At 40.4% G+C, this 22,876-nt stretch overlaps 1 protein-coding gene across 1 annotated transcript; it reads left to right on the top strand.

Annotated features, from left to right (window-relative positions):
• Positions 1-5,501: 5,501 nt before the first annotated feature.
• itga2.2 (integrin, alpha 2 (CD49B, alpha 2 subunit of VLA-2 receptor), tandem duplicate 2) lies at positions 5,502-22,642 on the top strand. The gene is made up of 30 exons (XM_047591792.1): positions 5,502-5,687; positions 6,798-6,921; positions 8,074-8,183; positions 8,451-8,542; positions 8,936-9,050; positions 9,487-9,614; positions 9,697-9,845; positions 10,036-10,186; positions 11,280-11,445; positions 11,641-11,717; positions 12,034-12,172; positions 13,949-14,094; positions 14,187-14,330; positions 14,484-14,687; positions 15,212-15,342; positions 15,466-15,629; positions 16,024-16,172; positions 16,288-16,398; positions 16,730-16,815; positions 18,146-18,287; positions 18,378-18,461; positions 18,580-18,656; positions 18,748-18,831; positions 18,942-19,044; positions 19,133-19,243; positions 19,503-19,613; positions 20,033-20,146; positions 20,288-20,377; positions 20,491-20,607; positions 20,884-22,642. Exons 1-30 carry the CDS (start codon positions 5,642-5,644, stop codon positions 20,974-20,976), a joined length of 3,558 nt encoding a protein of 1,185 aa, XP_047447748.1. The 5' UTR covers positions 5,502-5,641; the 3' UTR covers positions 20,977-22,642.
• Positions 22,643-22,876: the final 234 nt, after the last annotated feature.

Here is a 22,876-nt window from a genome sequence, read left to right as displayed (position 1 = left end):
TATGATGCCATCTATTTTCCGAGCTTCACCGTTGGTACGTTAATCTTCAATCTTCCAAGCCTCACCCTTTCTCTTCCAGACATAACAGTCATTATAGCATAACGGATTAAATCTTGTCCCATCACAATAACAGGCATTTTCCCAGAAAGTTGAATCATTTGGCTTCTTCCTTGATGAGCTTCCTTACTTTAAGGTATGTAAGTTGTTTTTACATTAATGTTTTTGTGCATGTTTCTTCTTCTAGTGTCTTCACAAGGTCCTTTGCTGTTATTTTCACGATCATTTGCACTTTCTGTAAAAGTGTGTTCATCTCAAAATGATTTCTACGTGGTTGATTTATTTTGATATAACCATGATGTGTGAAATTGTCATATAGCTAATTATAGGTGAAATAATCTATCTGTAATCAGTTGTTGGAAAAAATACTTGTGTTATATGTATAAAGTAGAAGCATGACCATATAGCAAAAGTATAGTTTTCTAACATGAAATTGATGGAACAGTTAAAAACTTCAACTGTATACTTCAGTATACGTTTACAGTATTTAGTTTTCTATGACTTGCACTGCATTCTTCTTTCATGTATGTCATAAACATACAGTAAATAGCGGCCTCCTGGTAGAGTATGTCAAATAACCACAGGGCACAGTATGAACTGTTAATCAGTCAAAGAAGAAAAGATGTCGGATCTTAACAGAGCTGTCCGTCACATTTTAAAGAGAAATTTGTTTTTAGCTCGTTGCTTCACTTGTGCTTTGTGAGAACAAAAAGACTCGCAGCGAAGCAAATTGTTAGCATCTGACAGTTGTTACAGTTTTCAGATGAAAAGAAAAAAAAGAAGAACAGAACGGCAAACCCACAAGTCTGCATTCAATTTACTGCAAACAAGCATTTGTAGCACTTATCCAGACCAGAAGGGAGGATTATTGCATAAATGTCGTCTTTTCTTATTCAGGAAAATGAATTTGCGTGCGTGTCTGAACCATAAGGCTGTGGAGGAAACAGACTGCGTCCCTGATATCTTAATCTACAAGCTGCCAGTTGGCAACTGATGACAAGCTAAACAAAAACTAAAGAAAGAACCACATTCCTCACTTTCATTTCTTTTTTAGAGCATTACTGGCAAAGCACCTGTAGAAATGTTTCCCCCCCACCAAAAAAAAAAAAATCATATGACAGGTTGAAAACTTCCCACAAAGTCACATCACCACCGTGTGTGTGTGTGTGTGTGTGTGTGTGTGTGTGTGTGTGTGTGTGTGTGTGTGTGTGTGTGTGTGTGTGTGTGTGTGTGTGTGTGTGCGCAGTCATTGACTCGTGAGCCCCTGTGAGCCTGCTGGATGTGACTGTCTGGCTCACAATGCAGCAGGGTGAACCAGGGTCTAAGATTTTCTATTGGTCAGCAGACGGGTGTGAAAGAGGGATTAGGCCTGTGCTACGATCCGCTCACCCAGAACTCAGCGTTCCTGTATCTGGAGTCATGTCTCTGCAGTGTGCTGCAAAAAAATAAATATAAAGCTTTGTAAACTCAGTCGTTTTTGACGTAAAAACGCTAAAACATCGGCGTATTTCTTTCTCGGAAAACTGTAGGAAGTTGGAAACGTTTCTCTTCAATTGGAGGTTTTCATTTTGATATGATACTTTTATATTGTGTTGTTTCTGTGCCTGTGTTGACCATCAAACTTCAAAGTGGACGCATATCTGTAAAAACATGACGCTACGACCCAGCAATACATAGTTGCCTTTATGGGGCTCTGTGGATCATTCTTGAGGTTTGCGGTGGTGTTGTAACGCACAGGGGGAAAATAGCTCGACAAAACCGCGTTGTGCCACCCCACAAACTCAAATCTATTGACCTCGTTTGTGAACACTTTTAATAGTTAATAGAGGAGCGAATAAAAAAAAAAGAAATCACATTTATTATAGTGGAGGGACGGCGCAAATCTCGACCAGTGGCTTCTCAAAAACCTGGAGATAGACACTCAAACTTTGGCAAGATTCATTCAATAATGTGTAATAATGAGCAAACTATATGGATAGATGAAGACTTGGGAGTTATAGATAGTTTCCAAACATCCTGACAAACCGTGGTATGATTCACCCCCCTCCTTAATAGGGACTTTTTCAGTGACTCGCCCACACTGGCACATAATGTAGACGCAGGAAAACAGACCACAGGATCCGCACAGTCGAGATCCTTCCTTAGATTGTTCAGCGGTTCTGAAACCTTTGACACTGTGTTTTAAAAGGTACAAACTAACAGACTGCTCTGTGTGTGTAACAGCAGTGAGTCAGTGATTACACTTTTCACTTGTGTAAAAGGAGGATTTCTTTTCATTTTCATTACAAGTCAAGACATCCCAGCTATGAGAAAAGAAGCTTAGCCTTTTCCAGGAACTGCTCTGTGTCACTGCTACACAAACACTTGATCTTGCTCATTTTCTTTCTTTTTTACTTTAATTCTCAAGGTGCTCCAGATCACTGGATGACTTGTGTGCGAGTCACAAATGCCAAATGCAGAGGAGCTGGCGTGGTTGCTTGGCAGCTGGATAAGGCTGTGCACTGTTTGTTGTAGGATGCCTGAAAATCACTGAATCACATTAAAGGAAACCAGATCCAAACCCCCCAGGAAATTTAACAGGAACTGTAATGCACTGACGTTTAGTGTGATTCATTACTACTTTAATTTATTTTTGTCTCTATTTTGGTGGGGCATTCACTAATCGGGCGTGACATCATGACCACCTTCCTAATATTGTGTAGGCCTCCCCTTGCGTCTCCGCAACAGTTGTACCTCACCAGAGGATGGACATGGGTCTTCTGAGGGTGTCCTGTGGTATCTGGCAACAGGATGTTGTTAGTGGGGGCCCTGTGGATCATCCCACAGATACTTTATCAGTTTGGGATCTGGCCAAGTCGACACCTTGTGCTGTTTTTCATGTTTCTTTTTAATTGTTCCTAAATCGTTTTTGTGCGTGTCTGTTTGTGTGCGATGGCTGCTGTCATCTAGGAGTGTCATTGCTGTGCGGTGGGGGGGGCTTCTCTGGTCTAGGTGGGTGCTACATGCCTGAGTGACATCCCAGCGTCACGGTGAATTGTCACAAGATGATAATAGAGGATAATAGAGGAATCTTTTACATAATATCCTTGCAGTTCCCTTGCAAACCTAACACGTCCTCTTCTTTGCAGGCTCACAGCCTTTAATAAAGTTGCGTGGTTAATAATGTGAAAGCCTTAAGTTTGGCAGCTTCCAGGGTACGCCTAACTTTTATTTGAGATTTGATGTGGCGCGCTGGGAGGGACGGAGATGGAAAATGACGTTCAACTCATCTTTGTTACGAGGCAGTAAGTTCCCTGGCCTCAGCAAGGACTGCAACACAGAAGCACCGTCCAAGATCCTGCTACGCTGCATCCGTCCACGGGCAGGGTGAAGGGTTATAGTCCTCTTACTTCACTGTGTGTGATAAGTTTGATTATCTTAGGCCATAGGTCTTCAACGAGGGGTCTGTGGTGACCCCTAGGAGGCATGGTATGCAGGGGGGCGGGTCACAAAATCTTTGGTTGATTAGACATTTTTATATATATATTTTCCCCCCACAATTTTAAATTTATCTAAATACACATTAACATGAATCCAACATATTTAAGTAGATCAGTGGAGGCAGAAGATGTTATCTTTCAGCCAGTACTTCACTTATAAGTAATAAAGGAGCTGTCTGAACAGCGCACCTTCACTCAGAGCGTTACACCAGCTGAGGCCTGTCGCTTATCGCCCTTATCGCCCTTATCCCTGCCTATTCACTTTTCAATGTGAAATTCAGAAAAATGTTGCAATATAAGCAGAGGAGAAGCTAAGTAAGAAGCCAGTATTATTCAAATAGCTTAATGTTGAATGCAAAATGATGATAATATTGTATATTTATAAATAGCACTAGTTTAATATAGAACACATATAGCATCTCTCATCAGTTTGGGGACCTGAAAAACGTTGAAGCCCCTGTTTTAGACAAATAATCAGGTAACACATTGACCTCCCTTGAATAACACCACACGAACTCGGTCACATGTTTAAATGATCTGCTGTCTCTATCCCTTTTTAAACACAGACTCTGGCTCTGTCCAAGTACAGAAGAGGTAATTAGTAAGTGTAGCAATAACACAGGAATGACACCCACTAACTACTTGACTTAATCATATCGTCGTGCTCGTGTTCGTTTAGCACTGCTCTCAAATGAAGTTAGAGATTTCACAGGAGATGTATGTGGAAGGACCTCGTTTTGACCGAAGAGCCTCGTCTCCTAAATCAAACCTGTGAGGGGAAAGTGATAGAGTAATGCCGGCCTGTCCTGCCTCTGGTCTCCAGAGCTGCTCAGTGCCCAAAAAATCAGACTGGAGCTACTATTGTCAGGCTACGATATCCTTATCCGTGTTAAAGAGCCAGTCGCTTTCCACAGTGCGTCAAAAATCCTTCCTTCATTTGACCTTGTCTCATAGACGACCACATCCTTCAAATTCCACAACCACTCTTGACAAAGCAGCCTTTCTGTTAAACCTCTGTAGCTGAGATGAGCTCATCAGGGATATTTTCTCCTGACTTCCTCTGAACAGACTCTTGACGACAGTCTGAGTCAAACTTCAAGGTGCTGTTAAACTGACCTCTATCTGTGTGTAAGAGAGAAAATTGTTACTGTAACTATCTTGAGTTGCAAAACAAAGTGACATCAGTGGGTGTAATGATCTGTCTGGGGCACTGGGCAACAAGCAGCATCAGCATAAAAATAAAGGAAGTCTTTCCAAATTAGCATTTTGGAATGAAACCACTGATTGAAAGCTAAATCCCTTTCAGTTCTTTCACCACCCTGCCCAAGGTCTTACATCATTGTTCTTCAGTTTATTACTCGTCCAGCACGTCTCCTTATAGACTTTCTATTGTTTGGGCTTCAGTTTATAGGATCTTGATATTTTCTTATTTTAGCGCTCTGGTCACAGCCGTAACCCTCCGCTCCTTGGTGAGCTGTAAAAAGGGACAGTTACAGAGAAGAAGGCTCAAATTGATGATGTTCATTTGACTGATTGATTATTTTTTAATTTGACGGCTGTTGATTTGAGTGCTGTTGCTGGTCCCCTCATGGTGAATCTCTGGAATGACGATTAAAGGAGATTTAAATTAAGCCTGACGGGCGGGGACTTGTTTTGAACGCTGACATTTTCTTTTCTTTTCCACGCATATGTGTCCTTTTGATTTCCTAAAATTCTACACATTTATTTAAGTAATAATAATAATAATAATAATAATAATAATAATAATAATAAAAGAACAAGAGACTTACAACGAAAGGAATCTCATTTTTCTTTTCTTTTTTTTCTCCAGTTTAGTGTTTCCGTCTGCTTCCCACTGGATTTGCGGTCATTTGAGATTACGCCAGACTTTCGGTGGAACTTCACAAGCTGAATTTATTGCTGACTTCACCCTTGGACATTACTTAGTTTGAGCTGTCTGGCAGGTAAGGGGGAAGCACACAAGTCCTTATTTAGAAGCTCTGTCCGGTGCGTCACCGCTGGTGACTCGGAGCTTCTGAGCAACAACTTTTGACAAGTGCGGTGGACTCATTTAACCACTCCATGCAAATGGAATAAAGACGAAGATGGAGTACTTCTGGGGGGATATATTGTTCGCGGTGATCGTCATTAGTAAGTGCCGATTATTTATTTATTTATTCATTTATTTTTTATCCCCATTGGACTTGAACGAAGCCAACACGCCGCCGTCCTCCCAAGAGTGAAAGAATAAAAAGATTCTCGTAAAGTCACGCAGCTGTTTGTTTAATGTCGTTTTCATCAGAAGTATGTCGATAGGTTTGGTCAGACATTGGTTGTGGCTTTGAAGGTACTTGCTAAACTGCTTCATACACTTTCAACGCATTTGTGGCGAACGCTCAAGTTATTTATTAAAGGACTGTAAATGTTTTTATTTTCAACTAGATTCCACACCCCCCTGCAGCTTTTCTCCTCCTGCATTGCCCACAGTTGTTCACACTGGAGAGAAATCTCATTTTTTTTTGTGTGTGTGTGTGTGTGTGTGTTGCTTGCTGTTGCAGCTCTTCAGACTCAGCGAAACGCACGCGTAAATCCTGCCATGGCAGGTTTATAATTTTTCACCCGTCGTGCGCTTCTTCCATACGTATGTGTTTGCAGATTCCCTTTAGAGGAGACTGTAGGTTAAACGGGGATGTCAAGACACGGCGCTTCTGAGCGCATTCTGTGTCCAGTATCTCTGTCCACATTCCTCAGCCTGATGACTGAGGGGAAGCCAGGCCGATCTGCCTGTGTGGACTTGTGCCGTAGATAGTGCAAACAAAGTATTCCACCTGAGGGTACAAATAAAGGGCTGCGCTCGAAGATGAGCGGTTGAGAAACACAATGTTCCGCTGTGTTCCGCGGTGTCTTAACTTAAAAAAAAAGAAGAAGAAGTAGAAGAAAAAGAAAATGTCAGAAGTTCGTGTGTGGTGAAGCCTTTAAGTGGTTTGTCTGTCCTTCATGAGTCAAGTTGAAGTGTACATCATGTAGCCACAGAGCCCACTGACTCAGATGAGGAAGTCAGAAGTTAAGATAAAAACATCCAAGCTTTTTACCCGTAAACATTGTGTGTGTGTGTGTGTGTGTGTGTGTGTGTATACAAATCACAACTGATATTCTTGATAGCAGAGTACAACCGCTCTTACAGGGTTATTACTAGCTGCATATAGAACCATTACGTCGTTTATGTGCCTTAATGCAAACCCCATCTTCCTCCTCCACCAGCCGACAGAATCTGCCAGTCGCAGTCCTTCAACGTCGGCACTGCAGGTGCCAAGATCTTCAGTGGACCAGCGGAAGAAGAGTTTGGCTACACAGTTCAACAAGCGACAAACCACCAAGGCAAATGGTACGAGTTTGACTCATCGCGTAAAGAATTAGGTCGCCGGAAGCAGCAGTGTGGCCTATCCCCAACTGCATATACTGCATTCTACTCTCCAGGTGCTATGGCCTTCACATGTTGTCCATTTAGGCATTTATTCAGTTAATATTGAGCTCTCAAAATAGCAGCAAAGGTGAGCAAGGCAATGACACACCCAGAGTATATATGCAGCCAGAGAGCAGTTTATAATCCAAGAGGTTTGCTCAGAGGTTGTACACTCGAGAAATGATTTACTTCACGTCATTGAGAATTTATCTTGTAGATTTTCCCAAGTTTGCAAAAGCAGCAGGCCTGTTGCTACAAATAAATATAGGCTTCCTTCCTATCAACAACATCCAGGCATTCAGTGGCATGTGAAACAATCCTCCACACTGTTACACAGTCCTTATTGTATGCACTAACAGAGTTTTTCTAAATGATTTACCTGCAGTTCCAACATGATATTTATCATACAGATGTGAGGCCTGGCAGTTCCACTAAACTCCTCCATGTCCTGAGAGGATTTCTGCTTCGGTTTTTATCCACTCATAGCAGCCAATTGATATAGAACAAGTGCTGGTTATTGGAGTGACATTGGTATTTGTGAATTAAAAAAACAACAACAAAAACCCTCTTGTTCGGTTGAATGCTGTAATTCCCTCATGGAAACCTCAGTGCAAACCTGTGTAAGCTCATCAAACGAAAACACGTTCTCTACTTTCTGATTTGTCCGTGCTACTTAAAGCCTCTACGTTGTAGGTCACTCATTTAGTTAAGCATTAACTACACTTGGCTGTGATGTCTTTATGTTGTAAACTTTGACTCACAGAGTAACTCACCGTCTGGAGGAGTGCCCTATCTACGTGACTGGAGCACAGTTATCTGATAGTGTATGAGATGGCAGTGACACATCCCATTTCCTATTTTGTAATTGATAGAAATGGGCCTTATTTCGCTCTGGATTTTTTTTTAATCTCAAGTGACAACTCACACAAAGGCGAGACGCATCTGAATGTTGTTGGCACATGCTCATAACAAGGCCGCACAAATGCACAGACTGTAGTTGTTGTTATGTGAATCATTCACATCTAAATAAAGCTGTAGTAGTGGCACAGATGCGATAATCATTTTTGTCCACAGGATCATAGTTGGTGCTCCTTGGAGTGGTTACAGTCGAAACAGGAAGGGAGATGTTTACAAGTGTCCAGTCTCAGGATCTACAAACAGATGTGACAAGCTCAATCTTGAAGGTAACGTAGCAGTTATGTTGTTTAAGCTCTGAGCTCTAGGCTAAACACTGGGCCATGCACTTAAAATACCCAAACACTGCAGACTGCAACACGCCACACATTAGAGCATGTGACATGTCAAACTTTCTCTGTGTGTAATAAATTCAAATGCAAACAGTGCGATGTATGTACTGAAACATGTAGGAGCATTCATAGTTTACAATAATTGCTTCAGCTGCAGAACATGAACCGTGTCGTAACATTTTGTCTTTGCCACTTTCTCTGCAGATTCTCTTAATATTCCAGATGTTAAAAACATCCCTGACAACATGTGTCTGGGTCTGACTCTTACCAGGATGCCTGAAGTCAGTGGTTTCATGGTACGTTTGTAGTACAGATCATGTATATATTGCTAATCTAGTGACACAGCTTTCACCTGCTATCAGTAAGGGGGAAGTACGCGTATGCTAAAGTGTGGGCTACCAGAGAGTGGTTCAATTGCAATTTAAATTTTAAAATTTGCATTAAAAGGCTTCCAAAGGAAGTGGTTTATGAGTTAATTTACATGGGCTGCAGCAGCAAGAAGGAAAGCAGTGTCGCAGCTTTGTTTTTTTTTTTTTTTTTTTTTTTTTAAATCCACTGAGTGTGGTCACAGGTAACAGTTACTTCCATCCAAAGCAAATCCAACTATTAAACACAGACAACCGTTCTGAGTAGGAGCTTTTAACGTCCACTGAGTCTCTCGTCTCTTCCTCTCTCGTCATCTGATACAGATGTGCGGTCCTCTCTGGGGCCAGCTCTGCGGCGACCAAGACTTCTACCCAGGAATATGTTCAAAACTGACCCCACTCTTCCAACCTCAGTCGGCCTTCTCTCCTGCCGTCCAGAGTAAGAACTATATATGTGATGCACGTAATGGTCTCTAAGTTCATTTCTACCATTCCAAATAGCAAATAATTGTTATCTCATGCATCAATCTGTCGTGTGACAGATGACAGATGTCGTGTGATTTTTCTCACGATAAATTCAAGGTAAACAACACAGCAAAGATTTTGGGTTTATGTGTGGGTATATAATTTCTTGCACCACTCAGTTCCTTGTTGTTGGTGGTTTCTGTAGACCAGCAGCAAGATACCGTGACGTTTTGCAGCTGCTTAACCACATTTTTTTTTTTTTTTTTTTTTTTTTTTAATGCAACATATATGTCAGAGGTGTTGTGAAGTGAAACCAGACGTGGGAAAAAGGTATAATGTGGGTTAATTTTAGGACTGCAAACTTAGCAGCGTAATATTATACATCATGTTCTTTCTGATGGCTGCTGCAGAATGTGGCGGGCCAATGGACATTGTGATTGTTCTGGACGGCTCCAACAGCATTTATCCGTGGGAACCAATGACGGACTTCCTGAAGAAACTAATGCCCTCGCTCGACATTGGGCCCCAAAAAACACAGGTGACGCATACGGGAGGAAATTTACACTGAACGAACACTGAGGATAAACTTAACTGGATTCATTTTTTATGTTATGATGCAGGTCAGCGTCATTCAATATGCTGTTGATCCCAAGTTTGAATTCAGACTGAATGATTATAAAACCAAAGATGAGCTTGTAGCTGCAGCATCTCGAATCACACAGATGTATGGTCAGTTGACAAACACCTTCAAAGCGATCCAGTACGCCAGGTTAGTGTTGGAGGAATACTGTCAATTCTTATCTAATTGCTTTATTCATTTCAGGATTTTCTTATATTACTCTGTGTTATAACTATCTGTTTACAACTGCATAATTATGCCATCGGTTGTATTTTTAACCCATAAGAAATTATTTATTTACCTCTTTGTATTGCTTTGTGATAAAACCTGTTCTCTTCAGTCAGGAGGGTTTCCGTCAAAGTAACGGAGCTCGGCCAGGCGCTGCCAAGGTGATGGTGGTCGTCACTGATGGCGAGTCGCACGACAAGGACTTGAGAGATGCGTACATCGCGGAGTGTGAGAAGTTAGGCATCACCCGCTTCGGTATTGCTGTAAGTGCTGCTTCAGTTGTGTCACACTACGTACCATCAGCCACAGCATTACGACATTATGACCACTGACAGGAGAAGTAAATACCATTGATGATCTTGTGACATTTCAATGTTTTTGCTGGGAAACTTTTGGACCTGGCATTTGTGTGGATGTTACTTAGACACACACCACCCACCTAGACCAGACCAGACACCCCAGCAGGACAACACAGGCACACACACAAAGATGGTTTAGGAACAGCTAAATAAAACATGAAGAACAGCACAAGGTGTTGACCTGGCCTCCAAATTCACTCTGATGCCAGACTGATCGAGTATTGGTGGGATGATCCACAGTCCTCACAAGGCCCATGTGGCCCGCAGGAATGTGGTCATAATGTTATGCCTGATCAGTGTATATGAAGTAATAGTCAGTAGATTACCAATCGAGCCCATTTAATTTAGTTTATAGGGTCAAAATGCTTCCGCAGCATGTAAATGCACAATGCAAAACCTCTGTCTTCCTCTTCTCACAATGAGACTAATTACACAAATATTTGTGTGTACATTCATACAGTTTCAACACAGGATCATCAGCATCCTGTGTTGCCCCCCCACATCCAGTCGCTTTCTTGTTCAGACCGCAATCTTCCTCTAAATGCAGTTTAGTTTCTTTTTCTATCTTTCTTCCATCAGTTGTTATGTCATCCCCTCTCTATCTATGGCAAAAAACCATCTCACAGCCAGTGTGCTAGTAAAGCTGCCACAGAAAACAGATGCTCTGGGGAAGACGGTTGAGCTAAAAAGTGGCATTTACCTGCCTCTTGTTAGCTCAGTCGAGATTGAACTTGTTTTGGCAGAAGCCGAAAGAAAAAAATGTTGGCTTATGTCTAAAAGTCTCGCATTCCAGCTTTACAGATTTTTTACGAGTCTTTTTAAAATGCTGCTCTTTCGCTTGTGGATGCAGGACAATCTGATAAACATAATGGCAACTAGTAGAACAGCTAAGTACAGCTTAGTTTAAAGATTAACTCGTAGATGTAAAGTGCTCCCTTCACATTGTTTTCTCTTTGCAAGCTTAAATGTATTTATTCTCTTTCCTTTTTTTTTCAAGGTCTTGGGTTATTACATCAGAAATAACATCGACACAGAAAACCTAATACAAGAAATCAAATCCATTGCCAGTTCACCCACAGAGAAGTTCTTCTTCAATGTGTCAGAGGAAGCAGCCCTCTCCACCATCGCCGGGACCCTGGGGAGCCGCATCTTCAACATAGAGGGTGCGTTTTGCTTCTTTCCTTGTCCCCTTGTTGCACATGCTGTAATTTACCCAACGCTGGAGTCAGCATGTCTCTGCTAGTTCAAGACTTTGAGGCAGATTTAAAAGAAAAAAGAAAAAAAATGTCTTGCTTTGATTCCTCATCTTCTCGTCTGGTTTTGATCCCGGTGTGTATATGCTGCTCTGTTCCCACAAGGCACTGGAAAGGGGGGTGACAACTTCAAGATGGAAATGTCCCAGGTCGGATTCAGTGCTCACTACTCCAGCCAAAAGGTACAGCACACAGTATAGTGAGTTTTATAGCTCTTTAAACTTGTAAACTGTGGAAAAGCAGGTTTGCATGTTTGGCTTGTCTTTGCATGGATTTCTGTAAAATAATGTCACAAGTTGTGTCTTCCTGTGGGCATGAGTGATAAGAATTGTTCACAGATTGACATGACACAGAAGCTTATTTGATCAGTTTATTTTTGTCTGCACTTAATGTCAAATCTTTACTTGGCAACTCTCTTTCCCAGAGTGCACCCACATGATATAACTCTGTTAAGTACGGCTGCGTTGTTAACTGTTTTCTTGGTCCGTGCTGTTGAAGGATGTGATGATGCTCGGAGCAGTGGGAGCCTACGCTTGGAGCGGTACTGTCGTCCATCAAACAGGGTCGAAAGTGGACATCCTTCCTGTCTCAGCCTTTGAGGGAACACTGCAAGACAGAAACCACAGCTCATTACTGGGTAGGCATCTACTCTTCTCTGAATTTATTTCACCATCATTTTCACAACTCTGCATCTGCATGGCTTAAGCAGGAGTAGTTGTGGTTTTTCTGTTTGCATGGTTGAGCACATCAGATCTACAGTACGTGCAAAAGTGGCCTTCCATTCATATATCTATCTATTTATATAGTGCTTTTCTACGTGTTGGCACGCTTTAACGATTTACCAATTTACTAGTTCACACAAGCTCACACCAGTGGCAACACTTGGGATCAGTTTTTATATTATTGGCTTAATCCAACTCTAATTGGACAACTTAAGGTGGTCGCAGAAGGTAAACACAGCGGAAAGCGCCATCGTATCTTATAAGTAGCGTGATTAAAAACGCTGAACTATTATCCATCTTGTTATTGTTTGAAATTCTGCGTGAACGACTCCAGTTCTTTACTATATGACATAATAGGTCAACTGGGAAGGGAGCCGTATTCACCCGCTGAAAAGACACATATCGCCACCTGGTGTGGAGGAGGAGGGCATGTTACCCGTCAGTGTCATATTTCCTCCACTTTCAGCTCTTTCTGCTAGGCACATAAAATAGACTCAGAAACAATACATGGTCTGTTTGAACATACTTTGTCAATTTTGGTTTAAGATCTTATGCAAGGAGATGTTCCTTTTTACATGTACAGAACCAGTCAAAAGTGAGAGAGTGTATCCAAACTCTTGCCTGGTAGCGCATATTACTGCAGTGACACTTCATTGCAATGTTTGGTTTTATGAAAGATTCACATATTTTTTTGCAGAAATGTATATACACCAATCAGGCATAACATTATGACCAGCTTCTTAATATTGTGTAGGTCTCCCTTGTGCCTCCAAAACAGCTGTGACCCATCAGAGAATGGACATGGGTCTTCTGAGGGTGTCCTGTGATATCTGGAAACAGGATGTTGTTAGTGGGGGCCTTTTGGGTCCTATGAGTTGAGGGGACTCTGTGGATCAGGCTTGTTCCAGCACCTCCCACACACACTTCTAGTGAATTTGGGGGCCGGGTCAACACCTTGTGCTGTCCTTCGTGGTTTTTTGACTTGTTCCTAAACTGTTGTTGCGTGCGTGCCTGTGTCAGGCTGCATCCTGCTGCCATCAAGGAGTGTCATTGCTATGGGGTGGGGGTGTCTGCTCTGGTCTTGGTGGGTGCTACATGTCTAAGGAACAACATCTTGTCACAAGATGCTCAATGTTATTTACTTCTACGTTCAGTGGTTTTAGTGTTGTGACTAATTGGTGTATCAGTGTATATAATTATAATACTTCTAGAAGTAGTAAGTAAAGTAAAATTACACAAGGACATGTCCTGTCAGTGTCCTTTATGCAAAAGTTATTTGTTTCTAGCATTGCATGCAAGCGTGAGTTGGATTTCAATGTTCTAGTTAGACCTTTTCTTGGAACAGTGTTGGCATGTAAGAACTGCTCTGGACCGACATCTCCCTCATCTTTTTGTTGACATTATTGTACATGTTGAGGCAGGATCGCTTGTCTCGTCATTATTTGTTCTAGTACATGGAGCTGAATGAAATCATTTTGTCTCCCGATAAGGCTACACCCAAATTATGCGTGTCCAGCGGTGTAATCAGTCAGATTAAAACAGCTGTAATTATAGCTTTTTGGTAAATGAGGAAGAGTAAAAAGGGATTTCCGTACTTCCTTTCTTGTTCATTAGCGCAGCCTTTGAGCACATATCTAGAATCCTGTCTAAATAATTTTGTTGTCGAATGCATTTCTTGTGCTACTTTCCAGGTTACTCAGTCACCTCACTGAGCGAAGGGTCTACAGAATACTTTGTGGCCGGTGCGCCTCGCTCCAACCACTCTGGCCAAGTTATCGTCTACACCATCAATGCTCAGAAGCAATCTACCATCATAGATTCAGAAAGAGGGAAGCAGGTACTTTACATTCACCCTCCAAGAGCTAACTGAATGCATGAAGTGTGAAGCCTGACAGACACACTCAACCATCCGTGTGGTTGTCGTCCTAGATTGGGTCGTACTTTGGAAGCATCCTGTGCTCCCTGGATGTGGACAAGGATGGGGTGACGGACATCCTTCTGGTTGGTGCACCCATGTACATGAGTGAGCTGAAGAAAGAGCAAGGCAGGGTGTACCTCTTCTCTGTCACTAAGGTAAAAATAAAAAGATTTTCTAGTCATGTTATATGATCCAGATTTCCTGAGTACCTATAAACATAGAGACTAATGATTACTCTGCACGTTGAGCAATTTCAAGGAACGGTAGCGTGATGATTAGCTCCGTGCCTAAAGACTCTTCATCTCCAGGGCATACTCAACGAGCAGGGATTCCTCAACGGTTCACTCCCAACTGAGAACGCACGTTTCGGGATGGCCATCTCCGCCGTGCCTGACCTGGACGTCGACGGTTACAATGATGTTGTAGTCGGAGCGCCGCTAGAGGACAATGGCAAGGGTGCCATTTACATCTATAATGGAGAGAAGAAGACACTTAACAAAGAGTTCTCCCAGGTACAGAGAAACGTTTGTGTTTACAATTTCATTTTGGAAATACATGTTAATATGTATGTGGTGTCCGTGAAGGTTCTCGGTCATCCAGGTCATGCTATATCCAGAAGGTGTTCTACGGCACATTAGGCAAAAACACTGTTTTTTCACCCACTTGCTACTTTGCTTCTTTAACATGTTTTCTATCAAACTAGTTTTAAAAAACGGTCAAAATGCACATTTAGGTGTTTATTTGTCTTTGTCTATGTTGTGCTCCTAAATTCCCTAAAAGTCAGCTTTCTATAAAAGGCTTGCAGCTCTGTCGGCATGTGAAGCTCTTTTTCTCCTGCAGAAGTCTGTCAGGTCCAAATATGGTCATATCCTGAAGTAGAAAGGTGAAAGTAGAAAGGCTCGTCTGAAGCTAAACTCGCACTCTCATTGACTGTTGACAGTATTTTGTGATTTCTTCAGTGATAAAAAGAGACAAAATTCCCTCTGTAAATACCTGCAAATCTAATATGTTAACAAAATGAAAATGTCGTTTTCAGAGAATCCTCGGCTCCAAACTTGATCCTCAGCTGCGTTTCTTTGGAAGGTCTTTAGATAGCGTCAAAGATTTGAACGATGACACGCTCCCTGACATATCAATTGGGGCCTACGGCAAAGTGGTGCAGCTATGGTGAGTTAAGCCAGTCCATCATAAAAGTGGTGTCATTCACTACATTATATTAAGTTTAGCAAGTTCACAATCCCTTTACTTCACAAATGGCCAGGTAGATAATGATCTGATGCGTGTTTTCAGGTCCCGTGGTGTGGCAACTGTCACAGTTACAGCTACTTTCAACCCTGATAGAATCAACATCTTCAACAAGCCCTGTGACATCAATGGACGCAAGCTAACGTGTTTCAACGCCAAGCTCTGTTTCAAAGCTGTGTTCAGACCTAAGAACCCGGTTGGGCCAATTGGTAAATATATAGATTCTTTATACATACACAGCATAACAGTAACGGATTAGATTAACAAGGATGATGATGATGAACTCCTGTTCCACTGCAGACAGTGGACGAGTAGATGATTAAATGATAAAAGCAAGAACAGTTAAATATTTCTGGAAACATTTTGTAAACCTTAAGACAAAATGAGGATGGCTGTTACGACTCCCCAGTCCAACATAATAGAAAATATAAATCATAAAAAGCTGAAGGGCAGAACTAGATTAACAAAATTGGGTGAAGTGGGAAAGCAAACCATACTGTTTCTTAAATTATACACCTAATTTAAGTAGTTTTGCCATTTTCAATAGTAAAACTTTGTGTTGTATTTAGTTTTCCTAATTTATTTATTTTATTTTTGTTTTAGCGTTATCCTACAATTTGACTCTGGACGCAGACTTGCAGGCCTCACGAGTGACGTCAAGAGGACTGTTTAAACAGAACAATGAACGCTTTCTAACGGAAAAGGCAAAAGTATCATCAGAACTATGTCGAGAGTACGAGGTTTATGTTCAGGTAACGGGTGAAGCTCATCTGCTGATCACCTTAATGTGACGACTTGTAGATGTAACGTTCCAGATTCTTTTCAAATAGGACGTCTTTATTGGATGATATGTTGTGTATTCAACAGGAAACTCCGGACTTTGTCAATTCCCTCAGTCTGAAAGTAGAAATTGAGCAAGAAAATGCAGACGTGAACCCTGTCCTTGACATGTTTTCTCCAAACGCCATGGAATTCTTTGTAAGTAACTCATACATGCAGTATATAATTTTTTCCGTTGCTGTCTGGTCCTCAGGAAACTCATCAGATGATTTTGCAAACACATTTTTTAGTGTTTGTACAGTCATTTAAAATGACACAGTGTCATGATTACTGACTTGCGTCGTGCAAGGTCTTGTATTTACACGTTAAGTGATTTCCCAACAGGAAGATTAAAGTTCATCCAGTATAGTAAACATATAATAAGTTTCTTCTGTGTCCTGTTGCTATTATTTGAGAGTAGACATGTTGAAAATGCTGCCTCTGAACAATGCAGCATCCAGCTGAATTTGCTGTCCTTTTATCGTTTCAGATCCCCTTCACAAAAGACTGCGGCTCTGATGAAGTGTGCGTCAGCGATCTGGTGCTGAGCGTGAAGACAGACACAAAGGCTTCCAGGTGAGAACCACTAACTGGGTTGCGTATATTGGTAGGTGCACAACACATATTACAGTTTTTGAAAGAAAGATACGTAGTTGTTGAGTGATAGAACAAGTGTGAGCAAGTCTACTGTGTTTTTTTTTGCTTAAGTGTGACTCATTTCTGCAATACACTGTTATTTTAACGGCACTGGAAACTAATTATCAAAGTTAGCCTGTTATTGTGAGTACTGGGCCCTTAAATTACATGGCAATGCAATTTTCTTATGATTTTGGGTGGTGTTATCATCATATCGCATGAGAACAGTCTTAAAGTCTTAATGAAGTTCCTGCAGCTTTGTGTGTTCAACTAGTTTATAAGACCCAAGAGTGTCGTCCTCTGAACCTTTTAATGCTGTTTATTTAATCGTGCTGAAACAGATTTTTCAGTCGAACACCATAGTACACATTGAACACAGCGTTCATGTTTGCTAAAATAAATCTCTCTAGCAGCCCCAGAAAACTGGACTACTGGCCAGACAACATTACAGTAGCTGCCAGTAGCCTTAAATCAAGTTTAAAATACTTTATCATGCACATACATAAAGCATCTAGTCATCCGTATAGGAGATAATGTGTTAACATTAGTCTAAACCTTGAGTTTTCTATTGTTTCTGTTTCATAAATCAGTATTGCCTTCATTGCAAAAATCTGCACAGATTAGAGCATGTAAAATTTATAGATCAAGCTTGTGAACTTAAAACATTTGCCTGAAACATACTCAATGGATCAACTCACACACAAAAAAATTGTATACGTACTTTTTACTGGTTTTCATTTTTTTTGTATAAAAACAATAGTGTGCAATTTAAGGTGGAGATGCTGTAACTACAATAATGTTTATCCTCTTTAAAGGTCCAGTGTGCAGTGTTTAGTGACACCTAATGGTGAGATTGGAGATTGTAATCAATTTAATAAGCCTCACCTCAACAACAAACATGGGGAAAACTCTCTTTGTCTGTTTTGGGTTGCACATTGCGTTGCAATATTGTTGACTGCCTGGTAGAGGGCTCACTCTCTTTGTAGAAAATACAGAACATACATGAATAAAATACAAAAACATTATGTTTGTTTGTTATATTAGTATTTCTTCCGTGGTTACACACTAATGAAAACGTCATTATGTAAATAATTATTATTTAATTAATTATTATTATTAATTAAGTTAATTAATTCTTATGCCTTTAAGAATAGGAAATACTCATACTATGTACTGTATATGCTCCTACAATCTATGACCTACTCATACTAGTCATGCACATTCAATCATGTGAATGCAGTGGACAGTAATCTGAACTCCTGTGTTGCAGCTCAGCACCCTTTGTGGTCAGCGCTAATAACAGAGAACTGTCATTTGAAGTTGTCGTGAAGAACAAGAAGGAGAATGCATACAACACGCAGGTCCTGGTAGTATACTCCAGCAACCTGTTCTACTCCTCCGTCTTCCCCGCTGTGAGTGAAAAGAAGCCTATTTGAAAGCAGTTGACAGGGTGACGTCACTGTAATTGCACCATTCATTTATTCTTAACTATATGTTTACAGACAGAAGGAGTCAAATGCACCTCAACACAAGCTGAAACGGTAGTTTGCCAAGTCGGATACCCGGTACTAAAAACAAACCAAGAGGTGAGTAGGCTGAAAGAAGAAATCAAATCTACTCTGTGATCTCTTTTCAAGTAACCTTTCTTCTTTGATTTTATTCAGTGCAATAATTAATGCAAAACACTGTGTTATTTCCTTACAGATGAAATTTAACATCAATTTTGAATACAATCTTGATCAGTTGAAAAATCGAGCTGAGGTGACTTTTGAGGCTAAGAGGTACCTTGGATTAAAAATAAAATAAAAGTTAGTTAAGGTGTTAAGATTATTGGCGTGTAATAATAAAGCCCTGTGCTTTGTTTCTTGGTAGTGATGGTAACGAGGAAATACCTGCAGACAATAAAGTGGCCATATCTTTTCCTGTTCAGTATGATGCAGGCGTTGTTTTATCCAGGTGAGTTTACTTTTTGTTACCTTAATATTATATAATATAATATATATTTTAGCCTCACAGTATAAGATGTTCAGTGAAGCGTTAATGATTTACTTCCTTCTTTGCTCCAGGGAGTCAAATATAAACTTTTACGTGGCGGACGCATCCATTCCGGTGGTAACAACAATAAAAACTCTAGATGACATCGGCCCAGAGTTTAACTTCACAGCGAAGGTGCAGTAACTGAGTTCATCTCTTTAATTTTTAATAATTCCTATAATATGTATTTTAAAATGTGACAATCTTTGTCCTGTGTTTAAAGGTTTCTATAGGTAACTTTCCGGTCAGCCTCCTGTATCTGACCATTGCTCTGCCGATGACCACTAAAGGTGGAAATCCTCTCCTCACTGTCACTAATGTGGAGCCGCAAGCAGTGAGTACTCAGTTTCCAAAGATCAACAACTCTTTTACTTCCTAAATCTGAAAGTACAAACCATGTGTAATCAAAACATTAGAAATGTTCAAACAATTCTTTATGTGCATACACCGATCAGCCACAACATTAAAACCACTGGCAGGAGAAGTAAACAACATTGATGATCGTGTGACAATAAAATGACCAGCTGGGAAAACTTTATACCTGAGTTGAAAACTTGTTCAAAAGAAATGACAGAGGTCTTCTCCACCTTCAGGGAGGTTCTGTCATCTGTGACTCCAGCGGTCTAGTCAATCCTCTGAATATCGGCGTGAAGACCCACACGGTGTCCTTCTCCGAGGAGAACCTCAAAGGCGTGGAGAAACTGGTGAGGCGTTTATTTCTGTGCATTTTTTTTTTGTTTTCTGCTCTGTGTTTGTTTTGCTAGGAGATATTTTCTCATGCACTATGTTGGATTCTTAATCCCCAGGTTTAAATGTATATATGTGAAGGCCTAATGAATATTTTTCAATCCAACACATTGTAACAAAGTGCTTTACAGATAACTGTCGATGATTTGAGGAATAATTCATGTTTATGTCTTGTGTAAAGCTACACATATAGAAACTACATATACAACTATTTGGTATATTTAACAAAGACCCTTCATTTCAGTTAAATTTTATTCATATAGTCCTGTATTTAACTCTATAAGAAGTGTAAAAGCTCAGCCTATATAGTTTTAAGGATTGTGTATGGCACAATATTCACATTTTTTCCCCCCATGTGTTTCTTTTTAACCAACAGGACTGCAAGACTGCGAACTGCAAATATATAAAATGCGTCCTCAAAGACACTGAGGTTACGAGCAACTACTTTGTAAAAGTTAAAACCAGGATGTGGAGTGGCACATTTAATTCGGTAATTTCGTCATAGGATCTATCATTTGTGGTTGTTTGGTCTCCTTTTATTGTCATTCTCTCTTTTGTTTTGCTTTACCAATGCCATAACTCATGCTAACGCTTTTTGTGCTCTCATTTGTATAATTTTCCCCAATGGTAGGCCATTTATCAAACCATTGAGCTGTCCACCAGCCTGGATGTGGAGTCATCTAACCCTGATCTGATTATTGTCGGCCTCAAACAGCTACCTGTAAGATCACACCTCTGTGCTTTTGCTTTGGGGTCTCTCTTAAACAAATATGAGGAAGAGAAAATCTTGTCTTTAGACACAGGCAGATGATGTGATGATGTTCTGCTGCCCAGGTGGTGGTGACAGTCAGCAAACCCGGAGAGAAAGGTGATGTTCCAGTTGGAGTGATAGTTGGTAGCGTCGTAGCCGGACTGGTGCTTTTGGCTTTGGCTGTTGGACTGCTGTGGAAGGTGAGGGTTAATCTAATGTTTTAGAGGGACATAATGAAGAGGCGCGTCCTTAAAATGTTTGTAAAAGTATTTCACCTCTTCCACCTCCATCCCTGAGATCTGTGTGTTCATAGAAATGTGCAGCTTCATGTTTTCTTAGAACTCATCACTTATGCAACAGAAAGCAGTATGTTTAAAACATATATTGGACTGTAAAATTGGCAATAAATATTTAAATTCTATTTCCCCTTGTCTGTAAAACTATTTTAACTGGTATCATCACTCTTTACTCTCTAGTTCGGGTTCTTCAAAAGGAAGTACCAGCAGCTACAGAAGGAGGCTGACGACGATGAGGGACAGGGCAACGTGCAAGACAATGAAATGCTGTGAAGTGAAGAGTGAACCCACCATCCCCTCTCTCTCTGTCTCTTTCCCTGCTGGATGTTTCCTGTTGGGATACAGGTACTTCTCGCTACAGCTCAGTCACTGGAAACTTGGGAGCGGTTCAGTCTGTGGATAACTGAAATTCAGTTCCTTTATTTTGCATTTTTAAAAATTTTTAACAAAGGACTATCATAAGTTTTATTTTTTATTTTTAACTTTTGATTGTATATTTACTAAAATGCACTGAGGATTGTTTTTCTTCCCCCCCAGCACTCAATAATAGTTTTTATTTTAGGTCTTGCATTACGGTTATCAGTTTGGGTGCACATGTTGCCATGGGTTTCACTGTAAAGGAATCTTATTTATGCATTATATTTTTATTTCAAAAAAATGAAAAAAGAAAAACAACTGTTTCAATTACAAAAGTCTTATACACACACACACACACACACACACACACGTTCCTGTGTTTCTGTTGTTCAAAGGACTTCCCATAGACACAATGTATTACCTGCCCCTTAACCTAAATCTAACAAGTAAGTGGGTTACCTTTAACCAAACTGTCACTTTATTGTAACATTTACACTACAGCCAATTCTTAACGGGTTTTAAACCCTTAAAAGTGGTGTAGCCCAGAAAAAAACATAGTCCCACAAGAACAGCATGGCCACACAACGTAATAGAAACATGAACACACACACACACAGACACACACACACTGTAGGCAGTCATTCTGTAGCATAATCTGCCTTGGGATCCGTTGTCATTTCTGCTGGCACTCAGGACTTTTTTTTTGCATTAAGACCAATCGGTATCAGTAGCTTATGTGCTCTTAAGAGTGAAATATGTAATTACTCTGTTTTTACTTTGTTTGTACTGTATATAATATGCGATTGAATGGTGACTGTTAGCAGTATGGGTGGAGTAGCTAATTTTATTATTATTGTTGTTGTTATTACTGTTGATATTTGTGGTACTAAGTTTTTTTTTAATTTTTTTTTACCTTAATTAACTTGTCAGGTTTAATCGTATGTGTTGTTATGGGCTGATCATTATTTGTTTTTGATCTGCTGCTTATTTTCTCAGTTGATCAAACGCTTATTTGGTTTCAGACGCCAGGTTTTAAAAAGGAAACCGAGGTGATGTTTTCATATGTTTAATTTCCAGTACAGAACCTGCGTCAGCACTTCATTATTGCCACGTAACACAAAGATTATAACAATTCATAACAGCATAGTCACAGTTTTTAGCTCAAACCATTAAATAAGTTATGACAGTCAATAACTGTCAAGAATAATTTCCTGTTTTGGACAATTTGATTATTTGGTTGAATGACAAATTGTTTTATCTCTAAATTTAGTAACATTATGGTGAAACAGCACAACTCTTTTGGTATACACAGTACATATGTCAGATGGGTCAAGCTAATCCTGTCAGAATATGTATTGGCACATCTTTGCCACAAGATGGCAGCACAATACAGATGTCATGTTCACACATTTTTTTTTTTTTTTTTCCTGCTGATGATTTGGAAAACTCCACACCATTTTCAGTCTGTCAAACCTGTCATATTTTTCTTGTCTCGTGTTAACCTCCTCCTCCACTTCCTCTGCTCTCGTCTCCTCTTTTGCTGAAACACCTAAATAAATCCCAAGCCTCGCCAGGAACCCTACTTGGACCGATTCCTTTAAACCTTCAGCACAATTTAAGTTTTTCCCTCAAACTCAATTAATCTCCCCTCACATTTTATCCCTTATGTTTTCCCAATGTCAGGTTAGTCTGTCCCTCGGCTGTTTTGGAATGTGTTTTTGAATGTTTTCCTTTTCAACCATCCAACACCAGCACCCAGCAGAGTCTTTAGCATTCATTCCCTTGGATCTGGAGAAATGGAATATGCTATTTGTCT

Source organism: Mugil cephalus, chromosome 8, assembly GCF_022458985.1.
Source record: "Mugil cephalus isolate CIBA_MC_2020 chromosome 8, CIBA_Mcephalus_1.1, whole genome shotgun sequence".
Lineage (NCBI taxonomy): Eukaryota > Metazoa > Chordata > Actinopteri > Mugiliformes > Mugilidae > Mugil > Mugil cephalus.
Note: the sequence above shows the minus strand (reverse complement) of the source record. Positions and strands in the feature narration are given on the sequence as shown.

Bases quoted from the DNA above. Each gene is read 5' to 3' on its own strand.
- itga2.2 (XM_047591792.1), top strand. From the start codon at position 5,642: ATGGAGTACTTCTGGGGGGATATATTGTTCGCGGTGATCGTCATTA. The intron at 16,399-16,729 runs GTAAGTAACTCA...TTATCGTTTCAG, and splicing joins CAAACGCCATGGAATTCTTT to ATCCCCTTCACAAAAGACTG. The intron at 19,244-19,502 runs GTGAGTACTCAG...CTCCACCTTCAG, and splicing joins CTAATGTGGAGCCGCAAGCA to GGAGGTTCTGTCATCTGTGA.